The sequence below is a fragment of the Drosophila serrata genome, unplaced genomic scaffold (assembly GCF_035046125.1).
Source record: "Drosophila serrata isolate PLE 108 unplaced genomic scaffold, ASM3504612v1 contig_261, whole genome shotgun sequence".
NCBI classification, from domain to species: domain Eukaryota; kingdom Metazoa; phylum Arthropoda; class Insecta; order Diptera; family Drosophilidae; genus Drosophila; species Drosophila serrata.
Window position 1 is genome coordinate 1 of NW_028257159.1, and position 22,358 is coordinate 22,358.

General features: G+C 39.4%; 1 protein-coding gene across 8 annotated transcripts in view; it reads right to left on the reverse strand.

Moving 5' to 3' along the window:
• Positions 1-1,799: 1,799 nt before the first annotated feature.
• The window catches only part of Gprk1 (G protein-coupled receptor kinase 1), a 195,309-nt gene continuing 174,750 nt past the window's right edge, over positions 1,800-22,358 (reverse strand). For 6 of the 8 annotated variants that reach the window (XM_086832971.1, XM_086832967.1, XM_086832969.1 and 3 more), the window contains 2 exons: positions 5,990-6,196; positions 1,800-1,942 (listed from right to left, as the gene is read on the reverse strand). In XM_086832971.1, the coding sequence (XP_086689097.1) occupies positions 1,822-1,942; positions 5,990-6,196 (328 nt within the window). In that variant the 3' untranslated portion in view covers positions 1,800-1,821. Of the gene's footprint in view, positions 1,943-2,224; positions 2,314-5,989; positions 6,197-22,358 lie in introns of all 8 variants that reach the window. The other 2 variants (XM_086832968.1, XM_086832970.1) reach the window with 1 other exon arrangement.

The following is a 22,358-nucleotide window of genomic DNA, read 5'->3' on the forward strand; positions in this document are numbered from 1 at the left end:
GAAACTAATGGACCCAGCAGAGAAGGGAGGAGATACTGCGGTATGTAAAAGGGAAATAGATTGAGGTTAATTCTAAGTTTGTACTACTCCTCAACAGAATAAAACACTTTCGAGTAAGCTCATTACCACACTTCAAGTCCGAGTGTTGGATACGCTACAGGATCTGGTATTTCTCGTTTCGGTGGAGCAAAGGTGTTAGATGGCAACTCCCGGGATTTGGATCGGCGTCAACCATCATTAATACGTTCTCATTGGATTGTCTTCAGCATATTTTGAACCCAGTATTGCTGAAATATGTCACACTTGTCCAATAGCTAGTGGAAGAATCATTAGGATTGGTGGCATCAGACGAGTGACTGGCCATTTAAAAATATCAGATGCAGTTTAACTTCAACTACTCGGACATGAAAATTTCTTACTAGCCTTTCAATAAGCCAGCTCATCAACGGAAAGGTGTCTTTGGGTCGCAGTAGTCACCATCAGAGTTGAAATTTTGTGCAGTGGTTTATAAGGCTTCTTACCATGGTTTTGTCATTAAGAATCTCATATAGCTGTTTGTTTTCTTTATTTCTCTCTCGTCAAAGAATTTTTACAATTGGATCATTGGAAGGAAGAAGAATCTGATGTTCTGCGTTAAAAGAAAGCTTAGATTCTTCAATCTACCTCTGACTCGGATAAGTCCATCATTTTCATAGTCATAGGTAGTGTGACGGTCTATCGTCGTTTGGGTAGTCAGTCAGAATCTGTGGAGAAAGAAGGGATCGGGAGTCCAATGGCTTGCAGAAGTCGACCCCGGAAGTCAGCGGCCGGCGAAGTTAGGGCCGGACCCGCAAGTGCTCTCCAAATAAGTGGTTATTACTAGTCTCGAGTGGTTATCACTAGTCACGAGAGAAGTTGTTGCTGTGGGACCCTAAAGTCATAGACGATAGGCGAAGATCGGTGAACCGAGGCTTCGCTGAAATCAGAGCTTAAACTCGTTTTTTACAAATGTAACTTCTGTTTTTGTCTCGTGCGAATGCAGTACATTTTAGTGAATATCTTGAAAACAAACAAGGGTTCAAAATCGACCTTAGCACCTATTATAGTGCTAACTAAGAGCTATACGTTTCAATTTTTATAAAATTAAAATAAAGTCTTGGCACATGTGTTTTTTTAGTTTGAATGCGTACGAATGTCGCTTTCGACACCAGAGAATTGCCCATATTTAATATTGGGGCAACACGTTGTGGGGTCGCCACAAGTGTTGTGCCGGAGATTGTCTCGGGCTTCTTCCTTTTTACTAGGAATTATTGAGAAGAACTTTCTCTGTTACTAACGCCCCTAAAGGAGCGTTGTCCAATTTATGGTAATAATGCGAGGATACTGCAAAGCCGGATATTCGTTTCATGAGCGACTGCTCTTTATTTAATATAAAATCGAACTGCACTTAGATGCAATTTGTGCATGGTCAGCGAGATGTCACGGTCATCCGGTCACACTTTTTACTTTTTGTTAACTTAGGTTATGTATAAATTTTAAATTTATATATAAAAACATAAGAATGGAATGAATAAAATATAAAGTTGCCCTGCCTAGACTATGTTAGGAATCCTGCTAGGAATTTGTTATGAATTTCAATACGAATTCCCCCCTGAAACAGAAGGGAATTTCGAACAGGATTCTGAACGGAATTTCTAGGAATTTCAGGCGGAGTCAGGCAGTAATCGTAGGGGAATTTAGAGTAGAATCAGATAGGAAAGAAAACGTGTAGAAAATACCTGGAACCCCCGGCCCCTTATTAATATTTAACGCAATTTATATTTAATTTATTTATTTAATTATTTATTTATAAAACTTTATAATTTGTTCAATGATTACCTCAATGTTTCTTATCACAACTGCTTGCATTTTCACGTTTAGGGGAATGTTACGGGTCTTTACGTCCAGCTGTTGCCCCGTCAATCTATAATTAAAATACATACGTACACTCAACCGCATATCTCTGCGTACACCCCAAAAAAATTTCAAATACAAACTTTAAACACAAACTGTTCAGTTAATCATTAACATTTTAGACAATTTTTTTTTTTGCTAGCATACTCTTTATTATATTGTCTTCAATGACGTATTTTTTTTAGAATTATGAAACAATGCTTTATATTTTATTTTTAATTTTAAACTTAACACTGTAAAAAAATGACCCCGCAAAAGTTAGAATCAAATGGACAATATTTTCCATACATACCAATTAAACAGAAAACAAATTCTGGAAATATAATGACTTTTCCGTTCACACCGTTTATGTTGAAAAATCGTCCAGGTTCAAAAGCAACTCTGCAAATTAATTTATTATTTTAATACAAATAAGTCACTTACCTTTTAACAATATTTAATAAATTACAATGCAAAACACTTGTGAATACTTTATCTGTTATTGGAGCTGCGAAAATATCGATTTCAATTATGAGACTATCGATTCTATTTTTTCGGTAAATAATTTTTTTTTCATCTCACTTTAATTTCGGTACCGCTGCTCCGAATCCCTTCAAAAACAATAACGAATATGAAGTCAAAACATCGGCAGTAGGCTTTTTTGTTTCGGAGTTCTCTTACCGAAACCCATGAGATTTGTTTTTGTTTTTTTGAACATGACACCAGGAATCGGACAGGAAAGGTATTTTGGTATTGAAGGGTTATTTGTAAAATGTTTATTTAATTGGAATTAACTTTTTAGGCGCTGTTCACGTCAGGAGGCCCTTCGCGGCGGCCGCTGCGCTACCACTGTCCACCGAGCTTCCAAAAGCTTGGCCGCCCTTGCACACCCGCAGGTCGGCCGCAGGTCAGCACTGCTCATCGTGCTCCCGCTATCCTCTCTTCGATATTCGCGACTGACCGCTCCCGAGCTTCGCTCGTTGCTAAGCGAGCTGAAGTAGGGCTAGTTAGCGCTCCACTTCTCGAGCCCGCACTCGTACTGTTAAGCTTAGCTTATCGGTCGGGAGCGCGGCCCTTGTGTTTAAGCTAGTTGGTACTATGCATGCAGCAAAATGAAGCTGACGCACTGAAGAGAGCCCCACGACGCCCCCGACATTTTATTTTTCAACCTCTACGGGTTACATTTTTTTCGGGACCTTTAGCGGCAGCATCGCCCCATCCCCCCCCCCTACACAGGCGCTTTTCACAAGTGTGTATTTTCTATCTATTGAGTTTAGAAAATGGAAATGGTGTACAGGAAATTGACATGCAAAAACAAATTGAAGTTAAAGAATATTATATTACGTTATTGTAAGAATAAAATAATTCATGTTTGAATAATATGTTTATGTTAGTTTACAATTGTTTCTATGATGTATGACATAGTATGTCGATTTTGTCATCATGCCTTCGTCAACTTTAAGATTTTTGCTTCTCAATGGGAATAGCATTGGATATTAAAATTATCGTTATGGTGTTGAGTTTCAGACTCAAAAAATTGCATATGTCATGTAATTCAAACTCTCGTGCAAAGAATTGTCTTTCATGTTGGCCTCTATTTTTAAACGGATTTATTTAGCTCACCCAGTTTGTTTTCTTTATTCTTGGGTCAAATTTAGTAATTCAAATTTCACCCTCTTCTTGTCAACCGATTAATCTGAAATGTTGTATACACTTTGGATACACTTTGCTGATCATTAGCATCAGAGAACTGCAACGATCAACATTTTTACAATCATACCCGATCATTGACTCGGATTTTTTGTGACGCAAAACTTTGCAACAACAAAATTGTATGATCGTAAGGGAGCATATTCGAAGCGAATATTCAGTTCCGATCACTCTTGCCCGGTTGCGGAATGATTGCTTTTAATCAAACGTTTTGTGTGAATTGCAAAGAATGATAGAGACTGCTCCTTGCATTCAGGCCGATCACAATCATTCATTTTGGTCAAACCGGGTTTGTTGTGTTCCTTAGTGTTCTGAGCATACTATTTGATGAATTTTAGTTTTTAGGATATAAAATGACAAATAAATGAAGTTAATCTGTTTCAGGTAATTCTATTCATCGCAACTTCTTTTCTGCGCACATATAATTATGTACATATTTTCGGTCTGATTGCATCATTCACAATCAAATCAAATCAAACATGAGCGAACCCCGAGCTGTTATGAATCGTTGGGCTCGATCCTTCTTTTCCTGCACGATCAGTTCCGATCATCATACCGATACCAACCAATTAGCTTGAATCAGCCAGCAGAACAAATTAAGTCAACTGAACGAACTTGTTTGTATTGTGCCCGAAGCTTGATTGAAAATGTTGTAACGAACCGCTATGTTAAGTTTTGATCGGTTTGATTGTTGCTGATCAAACCCGACTGATCATACTTAATGCAGTTCTCTGATTAGCATTATAAATTCAAGAAAGCCGCCGCTACGAAATGGCGGATAACTTAGGTTTTATCAATCCCATCAACATGGGTATCAAATGAAAGGTCTCAACAAGTAGAATACAATTACAACAGAATGCGAAATAAAAACTAAAAACTAGAAAATAAAAATAGGTAAACCACTTTTTAACTTAAACATAAAACATGTTAAGCATACATTGCAATGTTAAAGATGAATGTAATGAAAACCAAAAAATAATAAAATAGATACAGTCGTGGGAATTATAAACATATGCATAGACTAGACTTAAATTAAAACCGGGGGGCACGTCAATTGTCTACAATCGTTGATTAAAATGATTGTTTTGTAATGTTACACTATAATTCGGCAGATGTTCAACCGACAACGATGGACGTGTGATAAGTAGGGCTAGACTGTGGAAACAAGCTAGCAAGCTCGATTATAAGCGAGTTTTAGGGTTTCATAGTGGTGTGCGAGTAGTACTTTTATCATATGTTTTGTCGATTAAAGACAAACTACGAGCAGTGAAACAATTCCTCGCCAGCCAGCAGTGTGAATGTCCAACGATAAACTAGTTGAAACATCTCTTTTATTTACATGGAGTGTATAACTATTGGAATTTCCATGAGCAAAATAATAGTAAGTAATTTCCTCACCGTTTGCGGGCCAACTGCCTTACGACGAATTAAACGATTCTTCTATCGCACATTAACTCGATAATTTTTAGACAATTGACGTGCCCCACGGTTTTATTTTAGTCTAGTCTATGCATATATTTATAATTCCCACGACTGTATATACTTTATTATTTTTTGGTTTTCAGTACATTTATCTAAAACATTGTCCTTCTGTCCGTCTGTCCGTCTGTCCGTCTGTCCGTTTCAACGCAAACTAGTCTCTCAGTTTTGAAGCTAGCTGAATGAAACTTTGTAGTTAGCCTTCTATATACTCTCACTCGTATATATGTCGGAACGGGCCGGATCGGACGACTATATCATATAGCTGCCATAGGAATGATCGTAAAATTGTTACAAAAAAATTTTTAACTTTTTCAGTTTTCAATAGAATTGGATCAAATTTAAGATATAGCCATTTAACTATACTCTACAATTTTGTGTAAAATTTTATGAAAATCGGACTAATATATCATATAGCTCCCATAGGAACGATCGAGAAATTAATACAATTAAATTTGTAACTTTTTCAGTTTTCAGCTGATTTTCATCAAATTTAAGGTATAGATATTTTATATTAGTTATGAAAATCGGACGACTATATCTTATAGGTGCCATACAAACGATCGTTTGATGTAGAGGAAAAATGCAAATCTGTGTATGTAAAACTGCAAATATAATATGTATAGGTGAATGAAATGAAAGCAGCTATTACTTCATTGTTTTTTAACACAAATATATATAATTTATAGTGTATGGATTCCTATTCATAGAAGTTCTATCTGCAAGGGTATAGAAACTTCGGCGTGCCGAAGTTAGCTTTCTTTCTTGTTTTTTAATTAATTATATTTATTTTCGCCGGAATCGTTCAGCCATTTGAACTTTTCCAAATGTTAAGGATATGGGAAGGAAATATGGTACATATAGGATATGGGCCTGGATTACTACGTACCTATTCGGATAGAGCTTCGCATATTTTGTTTGCCATAAAGAAGCAAAGGATCCTCCCAGTTTTTTTATGTACCCATGTAGAATACAGTCAGATTCCTTTTCGTCTGTATCAAATTGATGCTTCTGCTTTGATTTTCGTTTTTGTTCAATTCTATCAGTCTCGACATTGACTGTTTCAAATACTGTTTCAGAAACTTCCTGTTGCCACCTATTAAAAATAGAAACAATTTTATTTATAAAAATAAATTTTAAGCAATTTCAAATGTAAAAGATATTTTTCACGTGTTTTGTTGTTGACCAGCAAATAAGTCAGCTGTTTGAGTAGTAATAAACGTTGAGAAAACAATAGCAAAAATTAAGTGAAAACTGCAGAAGCTAAAAACGAAATCGAACGACTTCGCCCAAATCGAAATCGAATAAAAAGTGAAATCCATAACAGACCTGTTACATCTGATTTTCCAGCTTATAATCTAAACACTTCCATTTTTTTTTTTTAATTTCAGGGCTACAACATTCAGACAAAAATCAGGAGCATGGTGTTCAAGTGTGGTGTTCATGTATGTTCAAGTATATATATGACATAGAAAATTATAGCTGCTGATTATGCTTGATGAGTTATTAAATCAGAATGCAAGAAAAGCCAAAAGAAAAGAATATTAAATCCACCGATCCGCACATGGATGTCTTTTGGATCTCCAAGCCGTTCTCGTAACTGATAGACTGGCGTGTTTCTAAACCGTTCTAATAATTGGTATAATTTCGCGTTTGTTAAGGTTCTTTGTCTTCTTATTTATGATCCTGACGATAGTTGTAGGATGTTTCTTGAGCCACAAATACTCAGCTACCCAGAATTCTTCAAGAGAAAATATATTGGCGCCCCTAAACACCAAAATGACACAGCAAGTCCTACCCACTACCTGTTAATATGTAGCGACACTCAACGGAGTGGGAGAGAGAATATAATTTTGGAATTGATTGATTGATTACATATTGCACGCTCAGTACTTTTTCTGATTATTGTCCAAGCTATTTTGCCACTTTGACGCCCCTTGTGGTAGCTTTCAAGATTAACTTCCCATCCTTGAAGCCGTATTGCTTCGATTGGTGCTGTTATTTTGGTTGAGATAACCCACTGAAAAACTTTTTCAATCGTGTCTAGGAAACAGATTGGCCTTTAAGGTAATGTCGCTCCTCGTGGCTTGCCTGGCTTGACCATCTGTTGCTTCCATGACAAAACAGATTTTCTCTTGGACGTTGATGCACTAAGGTCAGTACATTCAAGTGGCCCGTATGACACCAGACACGTGCCTGTTAGGGTTAGGTGTTAGTAGGCGCGATGGAAAATATAGGACAGAATACGAGGAAAATTGACTACCGGCGTGCTGCCAGATTGTTAGCTTGCATGCTTACTAAGTGTGTTAGTATTAAAGATTTTAATTTGGGAAGGGAATCTACGTTAGAGATTAGTGTGTACAAATCATTATAATTTGCACATAACACTCTAAAAGGTTCATGCAGTTCAAAGGAGGTCCTACAGTGGCGCAACACTAATGGGATATAGGATCTAGTGGTTCTACATGGTACATGGAAATTAAGCTGACTCAACAAGTCAGCACTTTCCACATCACCATGGATAAGGTTAAAAATAAAGGTTATCCCTAGCATCGTTCTACGATTGGCTAAGGACGGCAAGTTTATTAATAGGAGTCTACTAGAGTAGGAAGGTAATCTTTGGTTTGCATCCCAATTTAAACCGCGTAGAGCGAAAAGTAAAAAGTTCTTTTGAACCGACTCAATGCGTTTACTATGGACGCCGTACTGAGGGCTCCAAACGCAGCATCCATATTCTAGGATAGGACGAACTAAGGAAGTATATAAGGATTTAGTAACATAGGGGTCATTGAATTCCTTCGACCACCGTTTAATAAATCCAAGCACACCCCTGGCTCTATTCACCATAGACGAAATATGATCAATAAAGTCAAGTTTTGGGTCCAAGCGGACGCCCAAATCGTCAACTGTATTAATTCTTTCCAAAGAGCAGCCGTTCAGCGTGTAAGTAGCAAGCTTAGGAGCGACACGAGAGAATGTCATTAGCTTGCATTTCGAGTCATTTAAGTTTAATAAGTTTACACGGCACCAAGTTTGAAAATTATTAAGATCTGTTTGTAAATCCGACTGGCAGGCAACGTCATTGTATTGCACGCAAAGCTTGACGTCATCCGCGTACATAAGTACTCTGGAGTTAGTCAAGACTTTGGGCAGGTCATTTATAAATAATGTAAACAATAAGGGTCCCAAATGGCTTCCTTGCGGGACGCCAGATGTAACCCTTAGAACATTGGATAAATTATTCTTAAAGAGGACCTTTTGCGTCCTGCCATTCAAATAACTTGAGATCCAATTAAGAAGATCACTTGGAAAACCCATTGAATCGAGTTTTGTAACGAGGAGAGAATGGTTAACAGAGTCAAAAGCTTTACTGAAATCAGTATAGATTATATCTGTCTGACAATTATTATGGAAGCCCTTTATAATATAGGAAGAGAGCTCCAAAAGATTTGTTGTTGTTGATCTTCGCTTCATAAAACCATGTTGACATGGAGAAATAACCGATCTACAAAGGTGCTGTAAGTGAGGGGTGATAATGTTTGCAAATAATTTTGGGATGGCCGACAACTTAGAGATTCCTCTATAATTGCTGGCATCCAATTTGCTACCTTTTTTGTGGAGAGGAATAATAAACGATTCCTTCCAAATAATGGGAAAGTGGGAGGTTTCCAAGGACAAGGTAAACAATTTCAGAAGGGGATAGCACAGGGCGTCGGCACAATACCTGAGCACACAGCCAGGAATTCCGTCGGGACCTGGCGAATAAACTGGCTTGACACGATGAAGATCTAAAAGGAGAGAGCTTTCGTTTAGGCTGGGACAGAAAATTAAGTTTGATTTGGGTATGTCGTAGGAATAGGTCTGGTGTAGATACGAAGAGCTAGAATAGGTTGTTTGAAAAAACTGAGAAAATAGATCGGCTATTGCCTGATCATTATTTGCATTAGAATTTTCAAATGAAAGCGAGGAAGGATTTGTTTTAGGCTTACGTTTAGTGTTAACGAAATTATAAAACTGTTTTGGGTCCTGTGTGAACTGGGCCCTGCAACGAGTTAAATAGTTTTTATAACACTGCGCGTTCAGCACGGTAAAGTTTGACCGAGCTGATAAATAAGATGAAAGGGCAGATTGAGAACCGGTGATTTTAAATTTAGCATACAGTCTAGATTTTTTATTTTTAAGTCGGCTCAACTCTTTAGTAAACCACGGCGGTTTATTCGAGCTTGGCGGATAATATAACGGAACACATTCAGTAAAAAATGAATTCATGGCGCTGTAAAAAATATCCACGGCAAATGCCATGTCAGTGCACATGTATAGATCGGACCAATTGAACTCGTTTATAAAATTATTCAGCCGTTCAAAGTCCGTTTTGCGAAAACATAGGACTTTATTGGCTGGACGATCAGAAATATTCTGTACGTCACACCCAATATCAAGAGTCACATCGAAAGTTGGATGATAAGGATCTTCAGGCTGCGTCAGAGGCGCCACCCTTGCTAAACTGACTCTCGCAGGATCAGAGACGAAGCAAAGATCGAGCAAGCGCTGTAAGGAATTTCGAACATGGTTGACTTGAGACAGCGAAATGTCAAACAAGCCAGCGATAAAGTCATGTTGTGTAGGTGTATGGAGAGTATTGGTGGAATTATTTGAGCACCAAATAGCACCAGGGATATTAAAATCTCCTAGAACTACCAACTGGTCTCTATCCAAAAGTCTACTGGAAACCATCTGAATAGCGGAAAGGTGATTCCAATAAATAGGAAGTTCCGACAGTGGAGGTATGTAGGAACAGGTAATAAAAATGGAGCTACCTTTGATAGATAGCTTCACACAGAGGAATTCAACATCGTTGCATTCCTCGAAGGTTAATAATTCTGACGTGAGTGAGGAGTCCACCGCTATAAGAACTCCACCCCCGCGTCTGATAGGGCGATCTAGCCGATATACCGTGAACACAGCTGGAAAAACTTCGGAGCTCAGAATCTCCGGCTTTAACCAGGTTTCTGTGAGCACAATAACCTGAGATACAAACGAAAGGCTATCAGAATACAAGTTAGGAAGCTTACTACGTAAGCCTCTTGCATTCTGATAGGAAATACCTAGGGAGTGGGTTAGTTTTTTGGATCGGGATTGGAAGACGTAGAAGGCGCAGTGGTATGATCAGGCCTGGGAAGAGTTATTCCTACAGGCCGCTTTTTCTTTTTCTTCGCCTCGAACTCCTTAACAACGATGTACTCTGGCCAGAAGTTGGGAGAGCAAATAGTATTAAAGAGCTCGTTAGGGACATTTATTTTGAAAGATGAAATGTCCCTTGCGTAAGAAAATTTGAATTTTTCCACCTTTATCTTAATTTTTTCGGCTCTGGTTTTGCCTTGTATAAAGGCGAGAACATCTTCCGATGTTTGGTCAGGGGAGAGCCGCGAGACAAAAATATGTCTCGTTGGTGGAACAGCTATAAGGGCTTTTGGCAAGGCAGATTGGTTATCTGCCGTGCCATTGTCGGCCGGTATTCCGGGCCTAACACCGTGGGTAGATAATGGTGTGTGCACGGGACTTTGAGGGGTCAATATTTGCGACCCCCCAGGGGATAAAACAGAAATCACCGGCGGTACGGGCACTCCCGCTGCACATTCGGATACCGAATCTTTTCTAGCGCTCGATCTCAGCACTCTTGGAATTAGTGCTGAGGTCGAGGGCTGTGCCGAGGGAGGCTGCTGCTGAGAGCCCGTTGCAGGTAGTTGGGGTCCGTCTACATGCTGCCCACCAGTAGCAGTTTTTTTGCGCCTAGGAGACTAATTTAATAGCGTAAGGCTATTAAATTGGGTGTCCAGCGCCAAGAACATATCAAGAGTTTTACGAAAACTCGTTAAAATGCCCTTAAAACCGCTTTTGGTTTGCCGCATGAAAGACATCATCTCCCTTTCTACATCGCGACAGGCCTCACAACAGAAACGCAGGCCGATGTTTTTTTTTACATCGTCCACCGTCCGAGCTGCAACTCCAATACACTTGGCGTGCATGACGTTGTCGCACAGCCAGCAGCCGATTGTAAGGTCACCTGCAACAACTGCCTTTTTGCAGGTTTTGACTAAACAGACAATATTTCCGGACATTATTAGGACTTACCACTGTACTTGTACTTGGAAAAAATAACAACAGAGATATGAACAGCGAGAGCGAGAGAGCGGGAGAGCGAATGAGATTAGATTAGATAAGAAGTGCAGCGGCACAGCTAAAGCGAGAGAGTGAGAGAGCGTGGGAGATAGATAGATAAAACGTTTAGCTGTTGCGACGGCGCAAACAAAAGCTAAACGAAGAAGGCACAAAAAGGAATGCAAAATATGCAAAAGCTAACACTAGCAGCACAACTAAATTGGAAAATAAAGCCAATTATGTACACAAAATAGTATAGCTGCATGCACACGCGAAGTGAACGGGAAGTTATAAACACAAATTAGAAAATTTAAGTTAACCCCGGTGGTTAGAATCAATCTTTAATACAAAACGAGAGCGCAAGAAAAAAACACGTCCGTTCACTTGGAAAGATGAAAGTATTTTTGATGTCGCCTAGGTTATTCTCAGATCTCGGGAAGTTATCGACCTGCTGCCTACCCAAAAACAGATTGTGGTCCTCGTAGTCTTCCTCGCCGCTTTGCATGCAAATAGCCTAGGGATGCTTTAGCTCTTTTAGCTCTTTTAGCTCTTTTCAGCTTTCTAGTGCGCAAAGACCTCCAGCAGTGGAGAACCCTCATTCTCTCCTATTACTACAATGTTCCGCTCTGTGCTGTCGCTTCTTAGCTCGTTTAGTATCCTACCAAAGGAATGTAAAGCGACGTGCCGTCTTAGTGTGGAGCAGTTACTGCGCCTCAACCACTTTTCTAAAACGATCCGTAAGCCATTCGCTGATTCCTTGTCTCCTTCTTCCTGACCATTGAGCGGATGTAACATGACTCCTTGCTACGTCCCGGCTTACCACGTTTCAGCCCCTCCTTTCAAGAGAACTCTTGCAGTGGAATGTCCTGGCTCCAGGCATCTAAAACACCTAATTTGCTTTAGTACTACTTACCTCAATTGAATTTTCGTTTCGTACTGCGACACATCTGCTCTGTAGATATACTTTAAGTAATATTTTGATTTTTTGAATAAAGCTGAACGCAGTAAAATACTAGGATAAAAAAAAAATACAACGGAACAATACTATCTTTTTCTTAATGCATTTTGTATCTCAAAGGTTATCCTGTGAGCTTTCACTGGATCTATTTATGAAGTTATCTATATTTAAACCCATAAGGGAGATAAAACTTTAGTCACCAAATTGCAACGCAGTGAAGAAATCATTTCCGACAACTACTATATATGTAAGTCGGAACGGGCCCGATCGGACGACTATATGACAGCTGCTATAGGAAAAAAAAAAAGAAAAAAATTATAACTTGGCCGGGTGATAAGGGTTCATCAGGCAAGATCCGCATAGCCTTTGCCTGGCTGACTGGTGCACCAAGCCAACACGCATGTAAACATTAATATTATAGAAACCACTTTATCCGCGGAGAAGGTTCTTCGCGTGGTACCTCTTGAAAATATACTCTATTACGGCTAAAGCAAGCGAATTCGCTGCCGTGACTCCCAGAGCCAAAAATCCTACGACTCCCATCCACTTTTGTAACCCGAGCAAGTGTAACCCCTCAAGTCAGACAACTCAAGGAAGTTGCCTTGTCTTGGCTTTGGGCCGAAACCGCGCCCGCATCGTAAAGCAAAGTCTAATGTTGCCGCGCTCGGATGACGAGACAACAAGCAACAGGTGAGTCACGTCAAGTTGAGAGAGTTGAAGCACACAGCCAAAATTGTCAACCCATCAGCAGACGAAGGCGCAGGTCAGGCAAAAGGGAGTTTCACTCCGATGAAAAGAGAGGGAAATGAGAAGGGCAAAACCCGGAAGCGTTCCGGCCCACTTAAGCATCATCACTTTAAAGTGAGTTGGAGCGTTTCGAAGAGAGGAAAGACGACAGGGAGGCCCCAAGAGCGATCAGAACCAACTGGTCCGACACCCTCCATTGATTCCTCGGACATGGTTAGAGGTGATCATGTACGAGGTCATCAAGGGACTTCGTGGCGAATTGCGTTCCTATGATTAACAATTCATGGAATGGGGATTATCATTAAGCTCGTCCCCGCCAAGGAAAATCCAAAAATATCCCCAAGTCGAATTTCATCTGGGTGCTACTGCCTCTGAGCTCAGAACCCAGTTGTCAATATGGGGGACTAAGTCAATTCAATGCAAAGCGGCAGATGACAAGCCAACCGTTCTTGTTTCTCATCATCAAAGAGGCACTAAATAGGGTCGCAAAAAACAACAGCGAACAAATAGCTTGGGGATTCGCAGCCATTAAACACTACAAGCCAGCAAAAAATGGGCGATAAGAATAGATCACAAAAAATGGCATGACATCAGAAGGACAACAGTAGCCATAACTGGCCCGCACGCCTACAAGATAGGTCTACCCTACAATCTACACTGCAGAATTGAAAAGAATTAAGCAAGAAGGAGAAAACGGAGCATCTACTTATCGCTGACCTGCACTTTACTTCGGAACTAACCAGTTTGGGTCACCAGCGGAAGTGGGAAAACAGTCAGTGACTGCCATCCTGGCCTACCTGTATGATAGGGGTTGGTACTGAGAGGGAGGCGCTAACTTCGAGCTACGAGGGTGCTCTAAAAAACAGAGCTGAGCTCCAATTGAAGGTTTCCAGGGTAACTTCACCTACCCAAACCTAACCAAACATAACGATAGCATTGCGGGTTTTTAATATATTTTCATCAAATTGAAGACGTTGCCAATTTTTATTAGTCTAGAATTTCATTTTTAATTTTATGAAAAATCTGACGACTACATCATATAGCTGCAATAAAAATTGTAAAGGAAAATACAAACCTGAAAAAGCAAAAGTATAAGTAAAAGTATATAGATTTGACCTTCACAAGCTTCAAGGATATACTAACTTCGACGAGTCAATGTGGACTTCCTTTCTTGTTAATTTTATTATTTACATAAGCATTTTTAATTCTTTTGGATATTTTTTATGGGTAACAAAGCACCCGTATCCATGTCTACCCATAGCGGCATCTCGTAAAATAGATATTAATCGCACAGCAATCAATTATTTACTGCCTTCAACTGTCAGCTCTAAAACCTAAAAATAAACGTGCAGTGACCCAAACAAAAAAATATCAGAACTAGTGAATTGATCAAGGCAAAGAAACGAAAGATCAAAATACCCAAAGCATTGTCATATCTTAAAATTACATGAAGTACCAAGCGAAACGTAATCACATATTTTAAGTAGTTCGAGAAAGAACCCGAAATTTCAAATCTCATGAAATAATCAAAAACTCGAAAAATGACGGAGGTGCCAAAAAATCTATGCTCGGGGTACACTTGAGAGGGTATATGTACATATAATGCACAACAAATAAGCGCAGGCACACAGTGTGACAAAGTGTGGGAAATAGATGGTACATGGGTATTGAAAACATTGCTAAAACTTGAACTTTTTTATATTATCTTACAACGGGACGTTCAAAAATAAAAAAAATTAAATCCGAAATTCTTACACATTAAAAAAAGGTTACACGTGTGAATAGATGAAAATATTTTGAAAAACATCGAAATTTTAATTTTTTTTAAAATAATTTGTTCATAGGTTACAAGTTTTTTTGCGATTTTAAAATTAAGTGGTCCGAAACACTTGAAATGTTGACAGTGGCATACGGTGAAACTGTTCTGAGTAAAAAAAAATGTTTACAAGTGGTACAAACTCTTCAGGATGGCCGGGAAGATGCCAATGACGAGCCTCGCTCTGGACGCCCAAGCACGTCAACATCTGATGAAAACGTTCAAGCAGTGAAGAAAATTGTTTTGGAAAATCGTCGAATCACTATCAGAAAAGTTGCTGAAGATGTCGGTATATCGCTTGGCTCGTGCCATTAAATTTTTTTAAACGTTTTGGGGAATTGACGTGTGTCAGCGAAGTTTGTTCGGAAATTGCTGAATTTTGACCAAAAGAACCGTCGCATGAGTATCGCTCAAGAGCTGTTGAATGACGTTAACGACGACCCAGATTTACTCAAAAGGGTCATAACTGGTAAAGAATCATGGGTATATAGTTATGATATCGAAACCAAAGCCCAATCGTCCCAATGAAAGAGCCCTTAGATACATATTTTTCGATAGCAAAAAATCGCCGAGCACGTTAATCAACTTGTAACCTTTACACCTCTCACAACCAAAAAAATGGGGATTCACTTGAAACTTGGTACAGATGTTAGGGAAGACTGTGCCAATATAACAAAACAAAAAAAATCGATAATAGAAAATATGTTGCCAGTGAAATTTGAAATGTCACCTTACTTTTTGAACACACCTCGTATATAAATAGTGTCATCGAATTCTATAGTGACAAGGTTAGACTCGATCCCGTTTAAGATTCATCGTGGGTCCCGGAAAAGCAAACAAACCTTAAAAGCTATTCAAAAAAATATCCAAGCCATCACCAGGCTTCCTGGTACGTCCTGCACGTCGGTCGCAAACTTTCTTCTGAGCAACTATCTTTTATAAATTTAGTTAACCAAAGTTGCATTTATATAACTTTAAAAATACTATATTTCCTATAAAAAGACTAAAAATTAAGTTTTAGCATGCATATTTACCAAAGGTAAAGAATAAGACAAATAAATTCAAGCAATAGTTTGCGGAACGTATAGGAACGTTACAAATATGATGTGTAAAACGGTATTCAAAAGTATTTTTAATTTCCTCTTTTAGTTATTATTCTTGTTTTTGGCGACCGATTTCTTTATCGCGTAGATTGATCTATGCAAGCCTAAATGGAATGCAAAACATAACGGCCCATAGGATCGTGCAAAGCAAAAGAATATGTATCTTTATTTTGGATATAGCTTAATAAAATCAATTCCAAACAATTAACATCGATGCCAAAGTTAATTTTTTAATTATTAATAAACTAACTTACGAGATGTTCGCTATGAAAACAAGTAATGTATAAATACTACACCTTACATACCATCATTACCTTCTAGCCTTGTTCTATGAACCGTTATCTTTTTCTTCTACATAGATTAATTTACGCGATAAAGAAAATTTCAGAAATTTGGTCGCTAACAACAAGAATAACAAGAAATTTAAGTTGCGATGTGCAAATAGCTCGTTGTGTAAATACGTCCGATTAGCATTCTATATAAGAAGGATACATAGATGTATAGACAAAAATATTTTGTTCAAAATTTAAGGACACTGAAAGCGGATTATTAACACTAGATCATTTTTATTTTGCACTAGCAAAACCCAGCGAACTTCGTTTCGCCACCTGATGGCTTCGTTTTATGTAACATTTCAATTTGTAACTAAGAAGAAACAAATTTTTTTAGTTTTGAAAAGAAAAATTTTTATTTCATTTCACAACTGTAATGAGGTTAACACAAACAAAGAGGATGGTTTCCCAACTCGTGAACACGTAACGCCCATGTGAAAAACAATGATTTTCTTAATTTATCCCGCAAACACTGAGCGATTGGCCTTGAGACTTGTTAATTGTCATTGCGAACTGCAAATTGCAATCGTTTGAAGTCAAACGGAAGATCAGTCAAAATCATTGGTATTCAAGGAACACATATATTTTCACCAGGGTACTTTCAGTTAATAATCATTGACTCAATAAATTTCGGCATGTCTTTTTATAGAAAATCAAGTACCGTTGCAAAGTTGTGGTGGATTCAAATTACGCAATATTATAATAACCTTGACTAAATTTGAGTTGCAAGTTATGTGGTCGAAATCCTGGTAACTCCAGAGAGTTCCAAATCTCCGTTGGATAATTAACTACATCATCGGGATTTGTTATGGAATCAACGGATTTGTATGTCAACAAATCGCCAGCAATTTTGGTGAAATTGCGCGAACATTATTATTCTTTGCGGCAAGATTTGCTCGTTGACTTAACCAAGCATAATTCTGATAACTCTCACTAATGTTTGTGAAAACATTTTCAATAAGAGCTAATTGAGAGTCTACAAATCGGCAAAAGTCGTTGGTAAAAGTAATTAATCCAGATGTCCAGATCTTCACATTCGATGAAACAACTAAATCATCCAGTGTTAAATCCCAATGAGAATCGTTCTCCAGCAAACCCAATGGTTTAAATGCTTTTCAGATGCGCAAATGATTTTGCTCCACGTACATTTACCAACAGCAGTCGCAAATAAAAGAAATCATAATTTCTAGAATAAACAGTATACAAATTATATTTAAATATGTAACCCGACGCTATCCCTCGCCGCTGTCCGTGATGGGTAAGGGGTTACTATCACTTTGCCACCGTGGCTAGTTCCGATCAAGGGTGTGATGACGTAATTGCCACCGTGGTTTGCTGTTATTATGTATGAGCCAAGCGGTCGCCACTGGCTCTCTTCTCTCCTGGTTTAGGGAGATTATCTAGGGAGTAACTGACTCCTTTGCTAACGGCCCTTAAGGCACGATAACCAATTTCAATTAATATAATAAACGTTGACGGCCAATGCCGGAGTTTTATATTCAAGCCAATGCTTTTTATTGAATATCCAAATTAAAACTGAAAACATATATGAGTTTACGTAAGCTATGCGCGGCCGACAAGCCGACCGCTCGTGCAGCAAAGTGCTGACACTAGCAAAATCAACATAACTTACCATACCATGCACCAATAAGAACCAGGCACGGCCCCTAAAGATGTTTATGCTGATTTTGCAACTAAACACTATTGGGTGATCGATTATCTGTATCGACATATGATTACCCTTAACCGTGTTAACATATCGACTTATAATTACTCCTTAACAGTGTTAACAACTCTCCCCTTAGGACTGTGACCGTCCTCGGTCATCTGGAATTTTTCCACAGCTTACTGGATCTCCCGTGCGTCTCGTCTCCTCCTCAGCATCATGATGAGCAGGAAAGAGCAGCTGATGAGAAGACTGGCTCCCACGCCGACCGCGAACCAGGTGTCGGTAGTTCCAGCCGATGTCACTTCCTCCTTAAGCCCTTGGATGACCTCCAAGTTTTGGTTATTCATCCTTTGGAGAAGTGGCATGCTTAGTGTGGGATCGTGGCCGATGATGTTGAGTAACGGGGATGCTGCCATGCCCGGAGTTTTTCTTATGGTTTCTCGTTGGTTTGAGCATTTAGTGCCGTTGATAAAAGCCACTCGCTCGAACGTGATGAGGTGTGAGCCGTTGGTAGTTATTTCCGGGCCGTCGTCAGTGCTGACTTTAGCTGGGCACTCGTTGATTATTATAACTCCGTCATCTACTAACGTGATGGGGCTTAGGTGGCTGGCTTGTGTCTCGCATAATGCGGTACTCCCCGCGTGTAGGCCTTGAGCACAAGTATCATGTGCCGCCAGCTTGCAAAACGATGCGTAAGTTGTTGGTACGCACTCTGTGACTGCTAAAACGTCATTATTGCATTCGGCTACGGTGTTCTCCTTCAACTGCAGAATGGTATGTTGGTGCGATACAGGGAAGATTGTGACCTTTTTACAAATTGTCTTAATCTTAGGGTATGCGACTAGCACATGGACTATACTATCGGACTGAAGGACTCTAATGTTAGACGCCTCTAGTAGGCTAATGATGGGGACTTCTGTGGGGTGATCAACAAATACCGGCTTCAAATCATCTTGATTAAAAATTGCTGGGTTTATGATGTCAGCTTTTGCAAGCGTGACAGTAAGCATTACGATTTGGATCTCGGTTATTAATATTCTATTTCTGGCCAAAAGTACCTCGTGCAGGTGAGAAGTGTCAGCTATATTGTTTTGTTTTGCCTTGATAATTTTATTAACGGCCTCTGTTAATTCATTAATTTTATTCTGAGTCTGCGTATTTATTATAGCCCGTCGGTTATTTGACTCAATTAAGCGTGCCTCGGACATTTTTAGCATATCGAAATCGGACTCATCGGGTGTGCCCGCAATCACTTTGAGTGCGGTGCCTAGAAAGTCTAAGCTCCTGGCCATTCTGTGGTGTACTTTTAAAACAGACAATAAACTTCTAACATATTCGGTATCGACGTCTAACAATTTTTCCATATGAGACTGTGGGAATAAAGCGGACAACCTAGTAGTTTCTTCTACTATAACTAAAATTCGGACAAATTACTTGAATGTCGAAGCAAGTTTCTATGTTCCCGTACCAACGCAATTCCGTCCGTAATTGGGATCTATTGAGCATGCGACTAATCCGTCACTCTTGCGTTAACTATAGTTAACGTAATCAATAAAATTCCCGCGATCCTGTAAGAAGGCGAAAGGTAAAGTCTATTGTGTATAAAGTGGAGTAAGTATGCTAAGGTGTAGTGTGTATAAATAAAATAAAAAAGTTAAAAAGGTTGAGGGGTATATTTATCTAAGGTTGTCCTTGTGGACCACCCTCCCTCTAATAAGGACAGACGTTCCCATGTCTGCTTGTACACGCTCTTCTGTGTACAGTGCGGTTAGTTTATTTCCTAACCTTTTGTTATTTTTGAGATATACTTTTTCTCCTACCTCAAAAATTCTGTTTTGTCTAGTAGGGTTGCACCTATCTAGATTGGCCTGTTGTTCCTTTTCAATATTACTTATTATTGTCAATTTCTGTTCGGCATTGGCTGAATGCAAGCCCTGCTTGGGTGACAGCCATGTCACTGAGTGTATTGTCTTCTTATATTCTACCGTGGCTCTCATAATAAGCTCAACGGTATCGTCAATCTTTTGGTCTATTCTCATGCACCTAGCTATTTCAGTTAAGGTACTGTGGAATCGCTCCACTTGGCGTTTGAGCTACTGTGTAGAGGGGGAGCATTCACAATGTCAATGTTAAATTGATTTTTCAATAATGAGGTTATAGTCTCCGAGTTGAAAGACGCCTCATTATCACAATATATTGTTTTAATGTTTTGGAAAAAATTAATTAGTTGTAATATGGGGTCGCGCACATCGACTATGGCCCTAGAAAGTAATGGCTATACTACAGCGAATTTTGAAGACTTATCTACGCAGGTTAAAAAAAACCTCTTATCCGTAGAGTATATGTCTATATGCAGCATTTCGCCAGCATATGAGGGGGTTGGTGTGATACCTAACTCTTGCTTCTTGGGGTGTCTATTGTACTTCCCCTTGGTGCATGTCTTGCAGTTTAGAACCACTTCGTTGGCGAGTTTTGACATATATGGAAAGTAGTAGTCCTGAAGAACTTGTATAATTCGAACAGCGAGTCCTTGTCATTGAATTGGATTTTGTGTCGGTTTTTGGTCCCGAAAACTATAAAGTGTCGCCGTAAAGGCTGCTCTGCTTCCTCCAGAATTATTTGGTTCCTGTAGCAGTTCAGGGGTTTATCTGTGGATTTGACCGTGTAGGTCAAGGACAGTTCACTGTGAATAGTGCCTACATCAGATTGGGGATCATTTTGTATATGTTATGTTTTGTCGCGACAGAGCGTCGGCCACAAAATTTTCCTTTTTGGGTTTGTAGAATACTTTGGCATTATGTTCTTCGATGAAAGCTTTCCATCGCTTAATTTTGGCATTTGTATTTCGCTCGGATACGGCGAAAGTAAGAGATTGATGGTCCGTAAAAATCCGGATTTCTTTTGTGCCGTATAGGTAATTTTGAAATTTTCCTATAGCCCGAACAATGGCCAATAATTCTCTTTCGTTGGTCGCGTAATTGAGCTCGCAGTCTTTCAAAGTGCGAAATATCATTGTGATTGGCCTGCCTTTCTGAGGCAGTACCGCACCGATATCGCTTGCTGAGGCATCGGTGGTCAAATCAAAGGGAAGTTTGAAGTCTGGATACGTTAGTATCTCATCTTCTGATGACAAAATGTCTCGTAGGCGCTCGAACGCTCTGCGTTGGGTCTCATCAAATTGAATAGCGACCTTTTTTGACATGTGTTTGTTTACAGTGCCATTCTCTCCCTTAAGTATGGAGGTGAGTGGTCTAGCTATGGTAGCAAAGTCCTTGACAAAACTTCTGTAGTAGCTGGCCAATCCTAGGAAATAACTGAGACTGAACAAATTTTTTGGTTTAGTGTACTCTTGGATGGTTTCTTATCTTCTCCGGGTCTGTTTTGGCTCCGGTTGAAGTGACGATGAAACCTAAAAATTCAACACTTTCTTTGAAGAATTTGGTTTTTTCGGGTGCCACTCTCATGTTGGCTTCGCACAGGCATTTTAGGACTGTGTCAATGTGGATAACGTGGTCGGAAGCATTTTTGGAGAAAATTATCACGTCGTCTACATAGACATAACAAATTTTCCCGATTTGTTCGCGTAGTACGTCGTCAATCGCCCTTCGAAAGATGCTTCCCGCATTTTTCAATCCAAAGGGTAGACGGCAAAATTCATACTTTCCTCCGTTTATGGAGAAAGCAGTTTTTTCGCGGTCTTTTTCGGCCAAATAAATCTGGTGGTACCACGATTTTAAGTCAAGGGTAATAAAAAATTTTGCCTTTCCTAGGTTCGCTAGAATCATAGGAATACTCAGCATAGGATAACGGTCGGCGATGGTTCGTTCATTCAGTTTCCTGAAATCAATCACCAGCCGTTTTTTCTTGTTGCCGTCTGTATCAAGTCCCTTTTTGTCGACAACCCATCTTGGGCTGTTAAATGGCGTCCTAGAAGGCCGGATAGTGCCATCCTTTAACAGCTGTTTGATTTCTGTGTTAACGAAATCTGCTGCTCCCATGGGTAAGAATATAGCTTAGAATATAAGGGTTCGTTAGTCTCCGTACGCATTGTGGCAACGATCGAGGTATTAAAAGGTAGCACCTCGTTAGAGTGCGAAAACACTTGTTTCCTCCTAAGGATCATTTTTTTAAATGCAGCTTTCACCGAATTTGGGACTATTATGTCATCGATATTTGTGAAGTTCACGTTATCGCATTCGTGGTAATTCAGCTGTTCAGATATGTTTCCATACCTGATTACGCTGTTGCGTAAATCTAATGCTGCTCCGGCCTGCGTTAGCAAGTCGAAACCTATTATGGCATCAAAAGTGTTAATGGTATCAAGTAAGAAAAATTGGGTCCTTAGGCCGAATATGTGCATTAAGCACTTTTCTTTTATATTACTGGAGCCATGAATGGAACTCACAGTGAATGGGGAGTCGACAAGCATTATGTTTTTCAGCTCCTTTAGGGGCTTTACATAACTCTTTGCCGC